At 39.3% G+C, this 22,853-nt stretch overlaps 2 protein-coding genes across 2 annotated transcripts; one reads left to right on the forward strand and one right to left on the reverse strand.

Moving 5' to 3' along the window:
- Positions 1-326: 326 nt before the first annotated feature.
- On the forward strand, positions 327-12,187 carry LOC145491875 (uncharacterized). The gene is made up of 3 exons (XM_081471161.1): positions 327-775; positions 5,607-7,104; positions 8,464-12,187. Exons 2-3 carry the CDS (start codon positions 5,748-5,750, stop codon positions 9,858-9,860), a joined length of 2,754 nt encoding a protein of 917 aa, XP_081327287.1. The 5' UTR covers positions 327-775; positions 5,607-5,747; the 3' UTR covers positions 9,861-12,187.
- A 205-nt stretch (positions 12,188-12,392) lies between these two features.
- LOC145491876 (uncharacterized) lies at positions 12,393-20,840 on the reverse strand. Its single transcript, XM_081471162.1, has 18 exons — positions 20,813-20,840; positions 20,654-20,713; positions 20,427-20,494; positions 19,556-19,642; positions 19,185-19,276; positions 18,786-18,834; positions 18,481-18,616; positions 18,249-18,313; positions 17,922-18,048; positions 17,303-17,433; positions 17,062-17,125; positions 16,762-16,841; positions 16,289-16,409; positions 15,577-15,695; positions 14,857-14,960; positions 14,660-14,774; positions 14,202-14,339; positions 12,393-12,866 (listed from the first exon to the last, which is right to left on the reverse strand). The coding sequence occupies exons 1-18, from the start codon at positions 20,823-20,825 to the stop codon at positions 12,777-12,779; spliced, it is 1,659 nt and encodes a 552-aa protein (XP_081327288.1). The 5' UTR covers positions 20,826-20,840; the 3' UTR covers positions 12,393-12,776.
- Positions 20,841-22,853: the final 2,013 nt, after the last annotated feature.

Genomic DNA, 22,853 nt, shown 5'->3' on the forward strand with positions numbered 1-22,853 from the left:
TCCTCCAAAAACGTCATCTTTAGTAATTCGGCTTACAGATAATTAAGAAACTGAAAATCTTAATCCCTCAAAAAAAATCGCTCTTAGATGCCGTTATGACACCTCTCGAAAGTATCACCCTACAACAAATCCGCTTTTTTTTTTGCCACTTGTGACAGAATTAGGGCTGGCGACACAGACAAATTGCTTTTGATCTTTCAAAAGATTAAGCGTCCTTTCGCGCGACAGAACTTGCTGATATATTCCAGTATAAATTAGTTTAAAATAGGATCCTTGTAACTGAGCTCTGCTTTTATTGGGCAATTGCCGGTTTCAAAACAGCTCAGTACAAGGCAGGACTAAGACGAAAGTTGAGTGTTGGGAAGAAAACAGAGAGGTTCATTTGAGAGGTTTTCAGCGATTTTTTTTGTGGTGTAGTGTTTCCTGGTAGTCAAGTGGATTAAGAGATATGGGACTTGGATGAACACGCAAGCACGTGTGAAAATTCCCCGCCGGTTAATGACACAATCATTTGTTCGGCAAGCCCGCGATAGCGGTCATTTGTTATTCCATTGCAGACTGAATAAATCTCCTCGAGAAAATTCTCGCTCAGCCTTTGGCTTTGCCGTCTGCTTGCGGTAAAAAGTGTCGTTTAAAGCCTCCAGTTAACGTTGGCCCCGCCAAAACAAACTTTCTGCCGAGGAAGTACGCTGGATGGCGCGACGTTTTGAGCTTTCAGCTCGTTATGTTGACGAATCTTGTTTTCAACGTCGTTCACGGTGCTGCTTCTCATAAGGTAACTAGCTATAATATGTTTTATCTTCTAACATTTAAACTAACATACATTTACTTCTAAGCAAAGTATTAACAAAAAAGAAACGAAACTTCAAACCGGTAAAAACCATTTTTAAACGAATTTGTGGGAAGGTTTTCAACCCGGTAAACCGGTTTATTAGTTTCTTGCAATTTTAGGATTATGAAAGAGATCAATTCCCTAGTATGTTTTAGTCTGTTGATTATTATAAACAATTCATAAACTCAGAATTGCTAACAACAGCTCAGAAAAATGTTACAATTTTAAGGAGAACCAATACTGAATGTTACGTCTTGGTCGATCTTTCAAATATGGCGTGACTATACACTGAGTGTTCAAAGAAAATCTGATTGCTCACTTTCGAACTGCTGGCGTAACAAGCCACACGGCAGTCCTTTGTTGCAAATATGTTACAGTAATGGGCTTAACTTTAAAACTTCAGTAAATCGCAGGAATGCGTCCCCAATGGGTTCCATATCCCGCAAATATAACTGATTTTCCATCACAGTCGGAACCACCATCCCTTGAGGTAAAATGCAAAGTTCCACACAATGTTCTGCAATAACCTTCGTTTGACCACATGCTACGACTTTTTCATAGGTGTATTAAAAGTTAAGAAATTAAAAACCCCAGCTTACTCGGCAAAATTAACGGCAGAACCACATGAAAATACTGCTCGATAGCTTTCATTTGAATGATCACACACTAGGGTTTCATCCAGAGACTTGAAGTTAATTAGACTGATCACCTTCTACGGTGCAATAAACAGTACAACATCAAAGTATTGCTCGATAGCTTTCATTTGAATGGTCCCATAACAGGGTTTCATCCACCGAAGTTAGAACCACTTTCTACAGCATTATAAAACATACCACATGAAAGCACTACTCGATACCTTTAATTCCAATGATCTCACACAAAGTACCTTGTGCAACTGAATATCGAAAGTCTGATCGGAGGGAGTAAGAGCGAGATGTACCTCCGACTGTAAACAAAACAGCTACGAAATGAATTACTCAAAATTAGAAGCAAATTAGTTATTGTTGGTAATTCGTATTCTGGAAGTGAAATACAACACAAAAATCCGTGAAAACGAGTCAGTGGTTATATTTACTTAAATAGAAAGCGATATAAACTCCGTTATCTGTACATGGGTTAGGATTTAATATAATCAAAAGTTAATCACTTGTATTTTTAGAGCGGTCATAAACTTTTGAACAATTGCTCCTTCGGATAAGGCAGAAGTTTTTCTTTCAAGTCTCAAGAAACTTGGCGCAGTTTTGAGAGAAGTGTGGTTAATGTTTACGATGACTGAGATAACCTCTTTCGAGAGTTTGGCGCCTCTGTAAATTTTACTGTATCATGTTTTGTTTTAAAAGGCAATTTTCCAAAACGTCTCTAGGTTTTAAAGTTCTAATTATGACATTATCAGATTTTAATTAAACTTGAGGCAGGCGAAGACAAGGGTTGTTTACCCTTTAGGCGGAGAAACCGGGTCTTCAACGGTTTGTGCAAATGGTATTTAAAAAATCCCTGGTGGTTTTAAAGTTCCGTTCGGACTGGCTATTTACCATATACTTAACAACCCCCAATTTACCGAAAAAACCTAGGATTAGTTCAGATCAACCTGATGATAATTCCAAGATGGCGACTGGTAAGCGCTTTTTCCATTCGAATATTACAGTTGGAAATTTTGAACTACCTTTTCCGATTGATTACAGCAAAGTTGTCTAACCATTTACTTACGACCTAAATTTCCGGAATTTTTGGGTAAATGGTAAACATCCGAGGTAAAATAGTAATGAAGTCCCACAAATTTCGTGTGTAAAATTTGCTTGTGCGAGCAGCTACAGTTTACTAACCAACAGAAACAAATACTTAGCCATTTTACGAGTCATCTATTGTTGTTTACATTACAACATGTATAGTGGCAAATATCACGAGCATCATGCAGTTCAATTTCTTTTTCCGCAAGCGTTTGTAACGTGCACATCCTTTCCCGCTCCTTTTTCGCTAGGTTAGGCCGTGATTTACTTGTTTATTCTAACATGTTTTCCTGTGCATGATACCTGTACGGTGTTTTTCCCGCGCTTTAATTTACCAGTAACGCGGGTTGCCTCGCTACATTTTTTCTTCAACCTGACTGTTACGAAAAATTGCCTCATTACCAGAACCTTTCTATATAGATCTTAATGTGGCCAACCGCCAAACGGCCAGAAAATTTTAAAACAGTCAACCGTCAAATGCGAAAAAATGTTATCGTCAACCGTCAAGGGAGCCAATTATAATTTGTCGGCGTCAACTGGCTCAATTCTACTCGCTCAAAGACTAATCCACTTTTTTCAACTTTCTATAAGATATTTAAGTAGGCCATTAATTACTGGTAGAAAGGAAAACAAGTCGTTAAGTTTTTTTTTTTTTAAAAAACTACTGCATTGCTTTCAAATTAGGCAGTAAACTATGATAGTTAAGGAAACAACAACACGGTATGTTGATTAATTTATAAAGAAACTGGGAAAGCTAATAGCTTCCTTTGCCTTTTTTACGATTCTTCAAATTGTTAAATTATCTTGAAAGTTGTCTAGCGATATAACCAAGGTTTTGATGGCGACCGTAAATTGTGAGCTGTAATCAATAACATTAACAGAAAGTTTGCTACCTAAAATGGGACCTTTCTGTCCCTTTCTTGATCAGAGACAGCGATGCCAAACTTCTTCCTGTAAGCTTGAAAGTCGTGCGAAGCACTGCAAAACAACAGTTTGTCTAGACTTGGTTATAATCTCAAACCGGGTTAATTTTTCTCGTTGTGTACTGTATTTTTATTGAGGTGATCAACCTCATTTGAAAGTAAAAGCAAGTCTTAAGACTTAAGCTTTTTTTGTCCTTTAATATTTCTTTAAAATTCTTTTATAACCTCCGATGTAGCTAAACAACCGTAACGAAGCCATTGAAGTGATTATCGTGATTTGATACCCTTATACAATGTGCTATATACGAGGTGTGATCAGTCAATAACTTATACAAAGTTCGTATCCTTAATTAAAAGAAAACATTAAGACGATGATTTGAATAGCCGAGATATCTACAGTGGCTTAAAACCCTCTGTACGCATGGCACTGAACAAAATCAGGCGAGTATGATGGAAAAAATGCGTGTTTTGTTTTCTAACCCGATATATATCTCTTTTTAACAGCCTCTTATAAAGGAGTTAAATATGTTTGAGAAGACCAAAAGCAAATTACATATAAGGGACATATTTCCCTTCTGTTGCTAGATTAGAAAATCTTAGAACTTGTCTTTTCTGTCATTTGAATGAGGTGGAAAATGAATTGCATTTTATACTTTCCTCTCACCTTTACGATAATTTACGCTCGAAATGTTTTGAAAACAGAAATAGAAAATACAATCATTTTGTTGTTTTAGAAAACAGATCATTTTATTTTCAGTAATGTTGACCCCTGTATCTGTAGACTTACAGCTGCCTATATCCATTCGTGCGTGGATTACAGGGAGAATACTATTACTAATCAATTAAATTGTTATATAATTTAGTTGCATTATTTTAGCTGTACTGAATTATAACACAATGTGCTAATGTACATCATATCAGGAATACTGAAGTAAATTGTTGTTGTTGTTGATTAGGCGAAACGAATACAAACAAACACTCCTCAAAGGAGGGGTTTGCGGAGAAAACAGATTAACTTGCCTATTGAATTGTTATTGTGCTTTCTGAATAAATAGTGAATTTATTTATGCAAGTGCTCTACACAACTTTTCGACGTAAGTTTGTAAGGACCTTATGATGCAAGTAGGCGACAGATGAAGTTCAATATTGCGCCTTTAGCAAGACGTTGAAAGTTACCGAACAGGATCGTCAGCCAAATAAACTAGTTTGTTGCCATTACCAGCGATGTAGGATTTTCTTTCTGGGAACAATCAAAGTGCTTTCAAACGCATCAGTACAACAATGGGCCATCAATGAAACTAAATGAATTGCTCGGTCAACCGTCAAACATTATTCAAGTTCAGCTGGAACAGCAGAGTTACTGAAGCGCTGACAGAGAAGGTAATTTTTCTTGCAGATTGTCGCGAAATTTTGTTGCGACTCAAGTTGCAGGAACTTAGGGCAATCAAGTTTCGGGGGCAGTTCAAGAAACTGTCTTAAAGTTTAGCGTGAAATTCAGGAAAAAGCAGACAGTATAAAAGAAGTGACACATTTTGTATTTTTTAATTTACATTCAGTTGAGACTCTGAAATGCTAAGGTTAGCTTGCAATTAACTGGAGCTCAATATATTCCATAAAAATTCATCTTCATGGGTATTTATGTGGCTCGTTTGTGAGCTCTCAGGACTAATTAACTCCTCTGGATTCTTAAAACAGCGACGGACATAACTTTGCGGGTTCAAAGATGTATTTCTTTCTGGTTGATCAACAGAGCCGAGAGTGATTTTTCTCTCGTTGATAGTTTGAGGTGCCTTTAAGAGGCACGCCAGAGCTGCGGTTTGTTGCGGTCCTTGAACTGTCTCGTTTATCAAGTGATGTATACATATTTGGAATACGTGAACGTGTTGAGTTCATTGACGAAAATTACGAATGCCTTTCTGATCGTGTCTGATGACTTCTGCATCTTCTAAAGAGAAAAAGTCGTATTTTCAAGTTGTTTGAAAAGATTTCGTGGTAACTGATATACTTTTGAAACATTGTTTTGTCAAACAAGGCCTTTGAACTCAAAACAAATCATCTTCAGTCATAATTTTGCCTGTGTGTATCAACCTCTGTTGACATTATCTTGTTATTTATTTATGCTAGGCCTTCAGCAGACGCCAATCGCCAAGCGAGCTCAAAGTTTACAGTTACACAGACATGGATGCCATCACTGCAGCTTCTACTTTACACTAAACGAAATTTAGTGGCGAGTTTTCTGCCTTTTTCACTCGGTTATGAGTGAAAATGAACGCTGTAGCAAACATTGCCATATGTTTGGTTCGCGGTGCAAGACGAAGTCGGAAAAAGATCCTTCTTTCTACATTAATTGCTGTAACACTTTGGAATTTATACTCCATTAACAATGGAAATTTATTTCGTGACCACCCGAGAGTTCTTCGCGAGGGTTTAATACGCAAGCCACAAGTAGAAATCGAGACAACGCTACGATCACTCACGTTAAGAGGACGAACATTGGGAAACCATCCCTTGGGTCGACGAGAGGAACTAAATGCTATAATTCGAGGAGGCGAGAATGACCGAAAAAATCGATATGAAAGAATTGACTTAGCGAGGCTTCATCATCCTGGTTTCAAAAGCGAACAAGATGTGCCGAGGTATGACAGCGAAGACAGTGAAAAAATTTCATCGAAATTACATTCTCGGAGAAATACGACTGCTACACCGAGCGATGTCTGCAAAAAGTTCTTCCTTACAGATTCAAATAAAAATTCTTATGGGACATGCAAGCCACACAAACCAGCTCCTGATGCTTGTAAATTTGCGGAATCGTTGTACAGCTACGATCCTTCTTTATCGTATTGCAAGGACAACGAAGAAAGCGTCGAAATCTGTTCTTTAGGCATCGAAGTTTCTCAGAAGAGAAAACTGCTCAAAGCTAAGTGCAACAGTCAAGTTTGCCAAAGATTTGTAAACAAAGTCGAGAGAAAGTTTTTAACTTTTGGAGTTCACAGTATAGATCCTGAGGAAGGCGTTTTGAGGTCCGTTAGGAACTTTTCAGCGGTCTCGGAACTAGAACATCAACTTCCACGCGTTGCACTTCTAACTGCAAGAAATAAGTTTAACTTTGTATTCGTTAATTGTTTTGTGATTACGGACAACCAAACTCTGGCGTCTCAGCTCATCTCAATTCCCCCGCGGGTGACTACACAGGAAGGGCTTAAGCCAAGAACTAAAAATACCATCAATGTCAACATTGTCCTATTAGATTCCATTTCCAGAGCACATTTTTATCGCTCTTTGCCCAAAACAGTGGAAAGGCTGAGGAGCTTAGCTGACAAACCTGATATGGCCCCTGCTAAAGTTTACGATTTTGAGTTATTTCAAGCTGTTCACGGCCACACGACACACAATGAACACGCGCTGTTTACTGGCCAGCTGCTTCCCCCCATGGACCCCGATGAAGAAACACCCTCAGTACGTGCGGATGTGCTTTTTGGGCACTTCAAGAGGGCTGGGTACCAGACCATGTGGCAGGAGGATCTCTGTTGGATGTCAAGCTGGGGCCTAGTCACTGACTTGGTTGCGGGAGACTGGGAAGAGCTACAGATCAAACTCAAAGAGAGCTTTATTGATAACACAGGTAACCACGTTAAAAGTGCTTTTTTTCAAATGTTCCTTAAATGCAGTTTTTATTTGCATCTGAGACCCGGCCATATCAAACTTTGGCTATTGGCCATGACCCTGTGGATTCTTCATAACGGCCCCCCGGGTCTCATTCTGGCCTGATGCCAAGTATGGGTTGAGTTTGTTGTGGGTTCTGGCCTTGCTCCGAGGGTTTCTCACCGAGTACTCCAGTTTCCTCCCTACTGAAACTCAACATTTCCAAATTCTTATTCGACCTAGATAGACAACCAGCATAAAAACCAGCTATGGCTGATGTGGCTCTCAATAAATATTGTAATGTTTACTGGAGGTAGTGCCGCATGAATCTGTTTTCTGTTTGTGGGATATTTCCCCTTGCTGAGAGGGAGTGTTCATGTTACAGTTTATGTGTAGTTCAGAGCACGATAAAATTTCAAGTTAAACAATCGGAATGCGTCCACGTGCAAGAAAATACAGGAACCAAAATATCTTTGAAAAGGGGAAAAAAACACTTTAAGTACTTAATGTTATGACTTCTCTGACATCTTGTTGGGTCGCATTTCCATTTAGGACGGAAACCACAGTCTCCTAGTTCGGCTTGTTTAGGTTTATTGAGGATTTTTGATTGACATTTTCAGACTGTAATCAGTCTCTGGCACCCTCGACTACATATATGTTTTCGCTTGTCAAATTGACTCCTTCATCGATGTTTTTTCTCTACAAGCCGGAAGTACATTAAAAACGTACAGATATGGGGTCGAGGTTGTGGCCTTTACGGTTGCGTCTCTCTCCAGACCCACTCAACATTTGGACGCTTCTTAAAGATCCTTTGTGGGACGTTGTCTCGGGGAGTCTGTTCACATATATAAGCTATATAGGTCTGTGCCGCTGTGAAGGGTATTGTTTTCAGGCAGTTTAGTCTAGGGTAGGGTATGGAAATCAGACAGCTCTGGTCTAGAATGTAATATAATTTACTGGAAAAGTGGCCAGTATATAAATAATTTAGAGTAGAACAGGATTCTTTGCCCGGGGTTCTACAATAGAAATTGAAAGTCGGAGGTGATCGACTTTGTAAGATATTGGTTTAGTTAGCGTTTGTTGGACTACCACAGTGATCAGGTTTCTGCATAGAAAATAGCCATTCTGGATACCGTAGGGGTGTTTGGTGTCCAGTCTAGAAAAGGGTTGCAAAATCGAGCTGATCATGGTCTAGTACAAGGTTAAGGTGTCAGTGTCCTAGCGGCACACCCCTACCGAAAGATTCACAGACGTTGCATTCTTTCCATTGAACTAGAATACAGATTGTTTTGCAGACCAGGTTGTCAACCTCTTGGTTCTTTGGCTTTTTTTTTTTCAGGTTTGACGCATTCAAGCTGTGAAGTGTTGGCACCATTTGGTGCTGACGCACCATTCAATGGACCTAACGGTGATCAGATCTGCTTCAACGGCAAGCTACAGCACAGTTATTTCCTTCAGTATTCAATAGACACTTTGAATACGATCGCTTCATCTAGGAGGTCGCGTCCATTACTCTCTTACACCGCTCTCAATGTTGGGCACGACGACACAGGACGAAGAATTCAGTCGCTAGATTCCGAGCTCGCGCAATACGTATCTACCATGGCAAACGATCAGAACTCGCTGACGATCATTTTAGCAGATCATGGAAATACCTACACTGAATACACATATGCCATACTGGAGGGTCGCTTTGAAATGTTTCATCCAAGCTTGTTTATGATTGTACCAAACAAAGTGGCAAGTCTCCTGGGACGAGACGCTTTGTCCGCGTTGGAGGTGAACCAGAGGAGACTGGTAACCATGATCGACCTGCACCATTCCCTGTTGCTACTAGCAGGGCCTCTCTCGGAATTTATAAAACCCGTTGGGTTATTCGCTCCCATATCAGCCAATCGGACATGCAATGATGTCGAATTGAGAACACCTAATTTATGCGTCTGTGAGGGATGGGACAGCCCGACCACAAACGATTCCACGAAAATTTCAATGGTAGAATTTGCTGTTGGCCAGCTTAATAATCTGGTACTAGCGCAGTTCGCGAAATCCGCAAATGGGAAAAGAATTAAGTATCCCATTTTACGCGCGTGCCAAAGACTGCGTCCATTGCGGTTTGAAAACGTTCGCGAACGCAACTCCAAATCGGACGGCGGACTCATCACTAGTTTTGATGTTTATTTCCAGGCTGGAAATGTAGTAAACCATGACGAAGATATATTTCACGTGGAAGTGAAATCCAGAGAGCTGGCCAATCAGTATTCTCTACAAATGGAACTTGTACATTACGATCGATTGACGCTTTACGGAAAGTACGACGCATGCGCAGATCAAGGTGTTCACCTGAAACTTTGCATTTGTTCGGAGAGCGGAAAAGAAAAGCGTTTGATGACAAAGCTGAAGAAAGTTTCATGGGCGCACTACACTACTTTTCTTTTTAAGGAAGCAAAAGCAAGAAAAATTGGTGGCATCGAATGTTTGTTTCTGATCAAAAGGAATCACAGCTCAGGAAAAAGCGTAGCTTTTGAAATCGCGAACACTTGTCCCGATGAAGTGTTTACAATGAAGATATCGGCGGAAATTGAGAATTTCAGACTTTCGAGAGAACTTCCCTTTAAAATAACCGTTCAGGCCGGAAGCATTAAATTCGCGTTTTCTGCACAGGTAGAAATTGATCACTGGAACACTTTCATAGAAGTTACTGTTGATGTTGATGAAAAAAAATATTCTAGGGTTTGAGGTAACAAGTACAAGTAGGTCACGAAACTTTTACGTGTTTCTGTGACGCTTAAGTCACGCTAGTTTTGGCAATTTCTACCTCTCTATTGTTATCACATACTATAAAATTTTACAACGATTATATTGAGTAGAGTGGGAATGAACCTTAAAGGAGCTCGGTCACGGTTTGCGCATATTGAAAAGTTTAGGCTCAATTTTTCAAATTGGTCGTTTGTAATCCGGGTTAATCTTCTCCATCCTTAGCCATCTTTGTTCCTTTATAGTTTATCATTATCTCATTGGTGTTTTTCTATCTTATTGAACTGTTATTTTCAGGTTTCCTACCATTTAAAGGTAATTTTGTATCTGGCCAAAATAACTCAAAATACCGTGACTGAGCTCCTTTAACTACAGGACAAGCAGAGAGGATCGACTATTTCAAACAGCGCTGTAATCTAACTGAGTGAAATTTGGAAGATTTCAAATCAGTTTCCAACAGCTGTATCAAGTTGTTCCCAGCTAAAAGGACGTGCAGTTCGATGGCTATGGTTTAAAAACGTTCTTCTGTCAAAGCAAGAGGGTCAAAGTTCTTACGGGCCAGCTTGTATTTCAACAGAATTGCCATTAATCACACACGCGATCTAGCCTGTCCGTCAACTCAAAACAAAAACAGGGACAAAATGTCGTGTAAATCGCTTTGCCAAACTGTGATGAACGGGATTAGCCTACGTGTAGCCGTACCCACCCCCGGAGGAAAAACTGGCCTTTGTCTGCGCACGCGAACTTTTAGGGGAAATTTAATCTATTTGCGTAATTTGCATAAATTAACGTCACATAACAAGATTTGAGCCGGTTCTTCGTTAGACGTTTTCTCCCTCCCGTTTTTCCTCTGGGGGGTGGGGGGTGGGTCGGTGGAGGGGTTGTCCAGTTACACGTAGGCTAAAATGAGATAACCGTTGAGGTGTATTTGCCCAATGATTGGTAGACTGATTCAGGATAATAAAGACAACTGTCAAAACTTCGACGTAATCGATGGTAATAGGCAGGAGCTCTCAAAGTGCTCTTTTAAAACATACTACGATTATATTATTTATGAATCGAGACATTAGTCGGCATAATTTATGATAATTTATTTCGACTGTTTTCAAGATAATTTATTTTGAAAGAAATATTTGTATAGTCCATTAGTTTAAATTATCGTTTATAGTTTATCAAGGCTGGTGGAATAATGGCCTTTGTATTCCTTTGTCTACTAGGAGTTTAATATTGTGTAGAAGTAGCCAGTGTAAAGATTGTGTTGCAATTTACGACTACAGATTACTAGAAAAGGTAAGGTCTCCCGTCATTCATTGAAAAGAAAACCTCTGAAAGTAGAAAACAAAAGTTATAAAGAAATAAAAGAAAAAGACGGAAGATGGAGTGACGTGAGAAAATTATTTCGATTGCAGTTATTGGGACGTCACGCAGCATTGCGCGACGTGAAAAATGATCAGCATGAAACCTGCCAATTCGTCAACGAAATATTTATGACGGGTTAAGAGGAATGGATAACAAAGAAGAAATTTTCCTTGATAGAACTAGCCTGCGTAGCAAGCGTTTCCGTACGAGCCGGACGAAATCGGGCAGCGCGGAAGAGCTTTTTCGCATTCGGGCAGCATGAAAAATATGGCGAGAGCAAAAAGGTCGAGGGAGGGGGGTGGGGGAAGGGAAAGAAGGGAAGGGTCGCTCGCTTCCCTCAACGCAAGTATATATGCACAAGTACATAGACAAGTTAAATTTCTCTCGAGTCAAATGGCATCTCTGCTCAGGAGATCACAAATGATTCACATTCAAAGCCTCGGTCAAATGTATTTGTAGAGAAGTTTGAAAGAACTAAAGACGAAAAGGGTGGCATATTCATTAGAAAAAAAACTTTTCTTGGCCTGAGCGGGATTCGAACCCCCTTCCCCATAACCAGTCGGGTGTGATCACCACTACACTATCAGAGCAACCATGCTGGCTACATGGCTAATTTAGATAGTGAATGGGAATATACGTGCTTTTCGCGGGCAATGCTTTTCTCCAACTAGATGACACTGGATCGACAGGAACGATTCACAGACCGACGAGAGTAGAGAAGATATACAAAATACATATATGTAAAAGAATTCATCCGTTTACGTGTCCTGGAATATGTCTGAACAGTTTGATATGAAAGCTAGTCTCATGTAAAAGACAGCGAAGAGTTCAGGGTTTTGCACGGCTACCGACATGAGGAGACCTGTATGAAAGTTAACGCTTTTCCCACTTGATATCCCGTTTTCTCTGATCTAAATACCCCATTAACTTTTCCCCCAAATAACCCGTATCTTGTCCAGGTCTCGATATCAGAAACAGTGTTTGAGTAGAAGCAATTATGTTGAACAGATCGTTATCGGATGTTCACATTTTATTCAAGAAAGCAAATCTACACGAGAGATATGGAGAAAAAAAATGCGTCACATTATATTACAGTGGTCATTCCAAATTCAGATGCATTACCAGAATTTTGAAATACAACTAGAGCAGTTTTCCAATCACTGTCGTAAAACAAACAAAAAATGTAAAAATGTAAAGTACATGAAAATGAAGCAAGCAACCAATCAGAACACGAAGCCAACACATGCAACCCGCGGCAAGCGCGGGAAAAATGTGGTTGCATGCACTAAGTGCGTGAAAATACGTGCAAGCTAAGTCACGATTAGTTTTGTTTGTTTCTGAATGGTTAAAAAATGACGCTTGCCCTGATTGGTTCCACAAGTTTTTCTGAGCTGATCAAAGGGTTCAGTGAAAGCTACATTTTGTATACCTAAGCAAACAAAAAATATACTATCGACAGTCATTGAAAACCACTCTTATGCATGGCGTAAGATATGATAAAACATCGCAGCTAAAATGCGAAGCGTTTGATCATCACTCTTAATCAGAAGAATCTGAATCAGAATCTTTGGCTTTCTCCTTCTCTTTTTCTTTCTTCTTTTTCTTTTTCTTCTTCTTTTCTTTCTTTTCCTGCCACAGATAAACACATCAACCCAAAGGGTGTTACTACACAATCGACAAACATATCTGATCCAGTTTTGACAACAATTGCAAATCTTTCTGTTTTTTTCTTGGTTGTTGTTGATTAACACATACAGAGACAATTGCGCCTAGTAGTTGGAAAACTCCACCATGATACGCAAAACAAAAAAAATAAATAAACAAAAACCAGTAACAACACAAAACAACAGGCCCGGTTGTTAGAAAGGTGGATAACGCTATCCACCGGATACATCGCTATCCAGTGGATAAGTGTTAACAAAACAAACCAGACTATCTCCTGGATAGTGATTTATCCAGCGGATAGTGTTATCCACCTTTCGAGCAACCCGGGCCAGGAGCCGTTTTTGGCATAGCCTGGGAACAGGCTCCCGGTGAGGACGGAAAAAAGATTGGCAAGCGCGAAACGGAAGAATTCGGGGGGCGATGCGATCGGGGTGGGACAGGTGAGCCTGTAGACTTTGTTTTTTGTTATGTACCTATCCGCCCTTACTGATTAGCCTGTAACAAATCAGTCAATAAGGTAATTAGACCACAGGGGACCCGAACGCTTTATCAGCAACAAAAATAAATGTACTATTGTTTACCTGTGTTCATGTGTCTTTTTGAGTCGTTTAGAAGGGATTTGAATGAAGCGAAGACGGTTTACATCTCTGAATATTATCTCGTCTGCCGCTTTGTACATGTAATTGACGCTCCGATTACGTCACAAGTTTCGAGTGACGTCGTTAACTATTAACTCTCATCGGGAGAGAGATTCTCAGGTTTCATAATGGCCGATGCCGTCCAAGGATTTCCGATTATTTTTGATTCAGAGAATATGGTAGTCACGTGAGCTGGCCATTATAAGTACAGTTTAAGTTGCCTAGCAACCGTGGGCTCACTCAGTTCTCAACGAGGGAACCTCACTTAAAGTTGCTTTTCCACGAACTCCTGCAGTGATATCGTGACTTATCAAGACTATCCTCTGTATCCAGACACAGAAGCTACCTGTTCCCGAAACTTATCCCAGATGTAACTCAACTAAGCCCAAATGGCTAACGACTGATCTTGCCTGTTCTTGAATGGTCCCACAGACATCCTATATGTCTTGGCATAACAAGATATTTCAGGCAGAATGACGAAAATTAACCGGCTGTGAGGATGATTTTGCCCGCCAGGTTTGATTGACAATCTAGAGAAAAGTTTTTTCAGTTCAAAAAGATTTGTCCGCCCGTGAAAACCAGTTGCCCCCCTGCTGAAAACGCCAATGATACCTCTGCGACAAATGTCATCTTGTAAATGTCCAACATAATGTTTACTTACTTCATCACTGCTATCTTTTTCTTTGCCTTCCTCTTTTTCTTTTTCTTTGGATTTCTTTTTGTCTTTTTTGGATTTCTTTTTCTCATGTTTCCCTGGTGTTTCCTTCTCCTCGTCACTGCCCTCAGCACTTCGTTTCCTCTGTTCACGGGTGAAGTAAAAAGTGAAAAACTTCATCACACACGCATACAGCTTACACAGCTTGCTGGGGGACATGGGCCTGACTGTGTAGCCAATCACATCACATATTTACCTGATACTTGGTCAGTGGGTTGTGCTAAAGCTCAATAGACATCTGCATACTTTGTCTCTCTTGCCTATAATGCTACTAGGTTATAATTTTAAACTTACAGCTGTGTAAGCCTTTTTGTGTGTGCCATTTTCAAATTCCTATACTCGACGAAAGTTTGTTCCTCAAAGTAATGAAACTTTTTCAAAAGGTTCGGTCCACACTTCTTTACCTTCTTTCCATCCTCGGCTTCTTTGGGTGTCACAGGAGCACCAGGGATAGGCTCAGCTTTGGGTGTCACAGGTACAGCAGGTTCGTCTTTCACTGAAAGTGGGATTTTCTGTTGACTATAAGAAAAGTCGATTAGAAAAGATCCAAGCAGGAATGTGGAGAATGGTCAGTGATTCTACAAATGAAAATCATTCCAACCTGAGGTCAGGATGCCCTTCAAGCCACTCCTTGGGTGTGCTTTCATTTGGTTTGCCATGTTTGTCCAATTTGCCACTTGCAATCAACTGTTTCTTTTGAAGAGCCTAAGAGAGGAAAAAGTTTTAAAACAAGAAATAGGACACAAAGGATCCTGACCAAAGTCAACTTCCCAATAACTAATGTGAGGCAACTCACTATGCTGACTTGCAAACAGTTGACAAGCTTCATTCTGATTAATTTTTGATCAAATCTTTTTGACAGTTTTTGATGGGTTGTAACAAATTCAACCATTCAAACTCTAGGATGTGTGGCATTGAAACTGACATGACAAATGCAGGATTGCCACCAGTACCAAAAAAATATTATTAAGAACAGTTGAGTCAAATGGAACTATCATTGAGTTTGAATGCAGATATTGTTTCCTAACTCTATAGTAGACGTAGTAAGAAACGAGATGCTGAAGCAGAGTAGATGTTTTAGCAATCACAAGCTTTTGATTCATGACAACAAAATCAGATGCGTTTGAGTGTCAAAAGCTTGTGACCGCTAAAACATTGACTCTGCCCTGCTGTATCGTTTCTTATTATGTCACTGAGCTGTACTAAGATGTAAACAAATGACTAGGCTGGATGGAAGCTATTGCACAGGATGCTAGTAATGAGTCTTATGGGTAATTACACAGGAACCCCAGTAAGAAGTCCAGTTCCCACCATGTCCTACCTTTGGTCCCAGACCCCATTTCCTTGGGTAGGTGTCTCTTTCCATGATAACTCTTTTAATCTTAGCGGCTACACCATGATCACAGGCTGCCATCACAGCAGTTGTCATGAGAGCAATACCTGCAAAGAAACAGTGAAAAATTCACTGAGTATTTGCATTCGTCTTTCTTCCATTAATAACATATATCAGTGAGTTCTTTTTGAAATCCTTGTATGATGACACACACTTCTCTTTAAGCAGAATTCAACCACTTCATATGAAAACAAAATCACACGACTAAGAAAGCATGGTAGCATGGCTACATTGCTGTTGTTCTGTAACAGCTGGCCAAATGACTGTCAGAGTGAAAACACATTTAAATTAATGAGGACCAGTGTAACAAACTAGAGGAATGGAATCCTGTCAGTGTAGTGGATCTTATCAGCTATAACTGACAATGAGCCAAGAAGAAACATATGACTGATTAAAATAATGATAGGAAAGCTGCAATGTATATTGCAATTCCAATATTTCCAAATACAAGGCCTCTCTTCTTCACAGTTTCAAAGGCAATGTATGGCAGTCTTTGTAAGACCCTGAAGATGAAAACAGTGCCTTGCCAAATATTAGAACTGACAGTACTATAATACAGTTTTAAAATTGTTTAACCAGTGTTGCTTGTTACTTTTTTTCTTCGTTTGAGCGACAAAGTTCCTGATCAAATGAAACTCACCAAGAGCAATAGCTTCTCCTTTTGTTGTCATAATAACTATTTCTTCATTCATTTCTATTCCAGACTCATATCGAAGCAGACCAGGGATCATCAATTTAGCTCCATAACATATGGCATTGACCTAAAGCAGAATTGAACAGTGTTTTAAAGTTACATGTGCGCAAAAACATATTACACAATTAACCTTTCTACCACACTTACAACTGTAACACCACTTGTTAATCACAAGAATTAAAGAAGTAGGCTAAGGAGCATTTTCCGCAAGAACCATTAAGTTTGCCTGACTAGTGTTAAAATAAATGTATGACTAATAAATGCTTGGTTATTTAGTATTTTGTATTTTACACCTTCGGTACTGATAAATTTTTTAGAAATATTAAGTCTGACTAAAACATTGTGAGTAATGTTCAAGTACAAGTTTAATTACACTATACTTTGGAAAAAAAAAGTTTAATTCTGATACATGTACTTACAGCACTATCTTTTACAACCAAACGCTTGTGAGACGTTAACAATGCTTCTAGCGGTTTAATGCAGCGTCTTAAGTAAGATTCTACAAGAACAACAATTTTCTATTGTTAAAACAAGAATCTGGAAGATCTGCTTTTCATAAATGTTGCTGAGGCTTTTCCTTAAAATCTGAAATGTACTCATTCTTTATAATATGTTTAACCATTAGCCATCATTAACTTTCTTGTAAGTTCTAAAATGATCTTGTTATGCTACAGTAAAACTGTCAGGCACAGAGAAAGATTACAAGCGACACTTCTCACCATCTTTGTAGTTGTCATACATCCATTGCGCATCCAGAACATCATGCATAGTTGCCATATTATCCTGCAAGATTAAAACATAAAATCATATTGTTTATTCTCTTCACTTCTGGGCACAAAAGTTAAAAAACTCAGATTTCATTTGAAGCAAATAAAAATGCAGCACACAACACTCTACTTGGGATAGTTTTCATTTAAATGGTTACATGACAAGACTAGTATTCACTATAATGTGACTTACATTCTCTGACTGAATTCCTGAGCGCACTCTCCTGAGTTCCTGCATGTGAGCTCCGATACCCATTAACAATCCAATATGGACACAAAGGGTTCTTATGTATGTTCCTGCCTCACAACTCACCCAAAACACACCTGAAAAAACATTGGCAATATTGGCTTGCTGTCATACTGACACCCCTTACCAACACATGTACAATGGTTCAAATTGGATGAGAAGCTAAGATGGCTTATTGGGTTGGCTGTTAACTCCAGTGATCATCGTATGATGTGACTCAACAAATAACTTGTGCTGTAGCAGAATGCTTTCCCCCTGCACTGAATGAGACCGCAGCTAGTCCTACCTACAGGTATTACTGTTACACTATTGGTTGAAGTCCTTGACAGGAACTGCAAGAGTAAAATGTCTTGTCCAAGAAGACATAGCAGTAACCCTTGCCCAAGGCCAACATACTAAACATGAAAATTGGTCACCACACTCTTAGAAAAAAAACCAGTATAGAAAACAGCCAAATCGATTTGCACAGTATAAGAGAAGCACAACAAATAGATTAAATTTACAACAGTTAAATCGCAATATGTCCTGACTGACTAAGTTTTGCTTTAGTACTGACAGTACTTACCAAGATGTCGCTCAGCATCATACTCGATTAACTTGCTTTCATATATTGTTCTTATTCTAAGTTGTCGTTTCACTGCAGATATCAGTGGGGGTCTCTGAAACAACGCTCCAGTAAGCATCTCTATTGTCTGCAAAACATAAAATAGAACAGCTATTAATAATTCAATCAAAAAATTTAATTTCTCCTTAATGTGTCAGATTGATAACCTCTTTAATGTAACTACTTGTAATTAGTAGAGAATTTCTTCGCTTGAAACTTGGAGGATTTGGGAAAGTGACATGTGCTTTTCAAACATGCTTTTCAAAAATTCCAGAACAATGCACTGACCTTGGCTAATTCTGCTTCCTTTTCAATAGCTTCATGAAGTCTAACAATACAGACATACTCTTTTCCTACAAGGGTAAACCAGAACCAAAACATTAATTTCATAATTCTCTGTAATGATGTTTGATGTTAAGGCATATACAGTGGGTGTCTCAACTCAGAGGAAAGGCATGGTAGATTTAAGGAGAGCAGTGTTGAGTACAAATTCCTGAGCATTACTATGCACAATGTTTACCTGCACCCTGTTGTGATTTCACAAGTCTTGTTGCTCTTTCAATGCAAACAATGAGGCAACCTGTGACCTTTGGATCAAGAGTGCCACTGTGGCCAGTCTTCTCAACACGAAGAATTCTTCTGATCCATGCCACCACCTAGAGAGAGGAAAGTTGATATCAACATCTGAAATGCAATTACCAAGAGGGAAATACTGAGCTGCAGGTACGGGAACAAAATCTACATCTCAGACCAGTAACACTAGCAGAGAAAAAAAAAAACAGAAACACAGACACACATTTTGTCTAAACACAGAATTTCTCACACCTCATGAGATGAAGGATTTGCTGGCTTGTCAAGATTTATGAATCCACTCCTGCAATGAAAACAAATGTCATTAGCAGAGTGCAAGTAAGCTTAAGTCTTACACAGGGCAATAGCTAGTAACAGGCAAACAGAGGTACTGTACAAGTACTATACTTGCCTCAGACAGTTGCGTCATTTTTACTGTTTACAGTCATCATAAACACTCTCAGACACTGTGAAATTATACTTTTCTGCTGTACAATTTAAAAAACCCAAAACTGGTACACAGCTGGACATCCTCAGTTTTCTTGAATCATGTACAAAAAGCCTGTTTCATGACAATTTTGTGGTTAGCAAGGTACTTGTATACTACAGAGTACGCTTTTTAGGGAGACCTCCTGTACAACACACTGTACTTACGAAATGTAGTCCTTGAGCTCTCTTTTCAAAGGAGAACAACCATTTGGTAATGGAGTAAAGTGGCCCGTTCTTACGTTCAACTTGTCATAGTTCTGTTGGATAATGACAGGCAGTTAACATACCTCTATCACTCATTATCATACATGCAGGTAAAGCATTTGGCAAGAGATACTGTGGGAAATGTTACCAACTTTCAACATCTTTGTTTGGTGACAGTGTACAACTCTGTACTGCAAGCCCTCAGAACAGAAATAACATGTTACAAAGCATACAGTGTACATGTATGTCATCCACAAAAGGCCAGTTGGAAGAAAGAAAAGATCTGAGCAGACCAATAGCAATAACATAATGTCATTAGAAAGATACCTTACCTTTAAAAGTAGAGGCCATTTTGATGTGTCTAATACCCCAGCTGTAGATGTTGGCTTCAAGTGGAAATCTTCATCATGCTGGGTGTCCTGTGCAAGAAACATGATGAATCAAGGACTGATATAATAAGCATAGCTGTATATGCACCATTTGTACACTGTATATGTATAATGTAACTCAAGGTGAAGAGCTGACTTGTTACAGTGTAAGTCCAGGCTCAGTGCTACCTACAGTAGTGCAGTATACAGATTATGCTCTTACGGAGCTACGGTACGTGCCTTACCCTTTAAAATTGTCAACCAAAATTTAATCAAAAATTTTCTCAAGTGGCAACAGTAATAAAGTTGTAGGGCTTACTGGTCTATTGGTCAGTTATGAAATAGAAAAGTTCAACTATTCAAGAAACCATTATTTTCCAGGAAATGCTTTCCACAGGGCTCAGATTCATTCGTATTCTCCTACATGTACACCAAGCTCCTTAAATTCCAATACATTAGGTAAAGGAACCTTTTGGATTTAATGCATAGTATGGTAATTTAAGTGCCGAAAAATTGACGATAACTTTAACATTTCTGAAATTTCCACTGACAGAAGAGCAATTGGTTTCAAATTTTTTGGAGATGACAAACGAATTACATTACCTACGTTGAACATAAGCTACCATATACTTGTAGATTGAAACAACATGCACACGCAACAAGCTATTACCATATAACTGTATACTGCATACACTAATAACATTGACCGATGGATCTCAACATTAACACATTATTTTTGGTGACGGAATCACGATTCGAAGTTCGATAATCTTTAAAACGTGTTGGAAATGAATTTGAGATCTGCAAACTGTGCGAGAAAAGGCGATCAACTCACCCCAAGATGATTCGAAGAGTTAAGATCAGCCGACTCGCTTTTCAACTTCTTTGCTTTCTTTGCCGAACCTGTACGACCGATATGAAACGATCGTCAGTTAAAATTCATTAGAGAGAATTAATCCGTTCTGCTAGAGAAGATTCTCAGTCATAATGCGTCGAATCTTGCAGCCCGTTGTTGAGTATAAAAGCCTACACAACAAACGCAAACATAACGTAAGGATTTACCTGAATCGTCGTCGCCCGATTTGTTCTTGTCTTTCTTGTGCTTCTTACGAGGCGTAACGTCTAGGGAAAAGAGGTAAAACACAAATCATTAACAAAGTGGGACAAGAAAAGCTTTCTTTAATGGAGAGAATGCCTGAATTTCAAGAATTTTACACTAACCAGCGTCCGCCATGTTTCCACGTGCAGTAGTGTTCGAAATGCGCATGCGAAGCTTCGAACCCAGGGCACCAGTTATCACCAAAACACCCGGCTAGGTTTGAAAATCTGGAATGGTACAGGGAATTTTACTGGATCCAATCCAACAAGTCCTTTGTCGCAAAATTTTCATTTTTCTTGCCCAAATGGACAGTTTTCTTGCCATTGCTGCTGTTGGGATTTTTGGTAACGTCAGCAGATGAAACCCTATGTTGTTTATTCACTTCTACCTCTTTATAATCATCGGCAGGAGTCCATTACGCGGAGCCTCCATCTCTTATACTAACCCTGTGAGTCAACCCTTTTCCGTATCTTTCTATTTTTAGAAACAGCTCTTGTGGGAGTTTTTACACGACCCCTTTCAATACCCAATGATACCCCAGCTAAGATCACTGTTTGTTACAAAGCAGATTAAGATCCCACTCTTGCCCTCTATTTTGCATTTTCTATCTGTATAAACAAAACATTTAGTGGGAAATCAAGAGACTCTCTCGCGCTAATTGTATCATTATATAGTATATATCTAGTATTAGGACCTCTATGTAAACCACTTTTAATGATGGAGCTTCCTAATAAAAGATTGTTACTACTACTACTACTAATTACAGTTCTAAAAATAGAATGGTACGAGAGAGGGTTGACTCTACGTTATAGTACGTATGGTGGCTCCGGGTGATGGGCTCCTGTCATCGGGGGGAAGGGGAGTGGGGGATGGGGGGAAGGGGGGAAGGGAGGAGAAGAAAAGAGGCGTTGTGAGATAAGAGCAAAGAGTGTCTTGTCCAAGAAAGAAACTATACTTCTCGTCGTTTTGAAATCTGCTGTCCAAAATTTCAAAACGGAGCGCTTCAGGAGAACAAAACAATCGAGGGACGAATTAGTCAGAAATCGTTCTTCTGACGGCACGATAGAGAGGCCTACAGGTTGTCATGGGACGTTTAGGGGCTATTTGGGCATTTGGCGGGAGATTTAGGTCATTCCATGTTAGTCAGCCTTTGTGCTTGTCCCTATTTTTTTATCAAGCTTTTGTTATAACAGCCTTTATGTATAATTGTAAGATATTCTAGCTTATTGACTTGTTTACCTTTTTCCCGGGGTCTTGTGCTGCTGTATTAGATGAGCAATACGTTTCCACGTTTTTTTTTTGATCAAGTCTTAAGGGTTGTTCTTAGTAGTAGTTTTTCGTATCTGGCGTAGCACGTGTTCTAATTGTTAGAACCGATGGTTGTAATTTTTAAGGATACAGATTATCTCATGAGAGACTGACTGACGCATCCTCAGTAAACTATTCACGTTGAATGTCTCGTGCTAGTGTACTCAGCAGGTGAACTTTCACGCCCATCTTGGAAACATGTCTCTTTTTGTTTTCTTATTTTACATTTTGCGGTTTGCGCTTTGTTGCTAAGTTACAGAACCGTGTCTTAAAGACACTGCCTACGCATCGCCTGTCACGGTCACTACCATGCTAATCACCAATGACACAGCGGTCTCTGTCACTTTCTGAAACAAGTAATCCGGCACGATACCTGAGGTGAGCAAGTTGGCGAATCATAACAGTGGTTTGTTTTAAATGTAAAATCTATCATCACTGACATCTTCGCCGTCTGGCATATATAATAAGGTGAGAGATTTTGAATTGAAAATTATTTCGTATATTATTTTGAAATAATATACTAAATGAATTCATAAGTTGAGAATCTAAGCCGCTTAGTTTACTTCCCATAACCAACTTAGAAATTAGGGTGATAGTATAATTTATTGAATTTATTCCGGCTCTGTGTTCGGATTCTTACGTTATAAATTATTAGCGCACAGCCCCGGCGCATAGGTAACTCAGGTTTTTCTTTTCAAATGACTCATGGTCTTAAGTTTTAAACTAAATCAATGTCATGCAGCCAACTCAGGGTTAAATGATCAAATCGATTTTTATCCACCATTACAGCCTATTAAATGATCAAAGATTATCAGCCACACAAAATACAAAATAAGGTTCGGTTGAACTGTGTGA

This window comes from Orbicella franksi, chromosome 7 (assembly GCF_964199315.1).
Source record: "Orbicella franksi chromosome 7, jaOrbFran1.1, whole genome shotgun sequence".
Classification (NCBI taxonomy): Eukaryota; Metazoa; Cnidaria; class Anthozoa; order Scleractinia; family Merulinidae; genus Orbicella; species Orbicella franksi.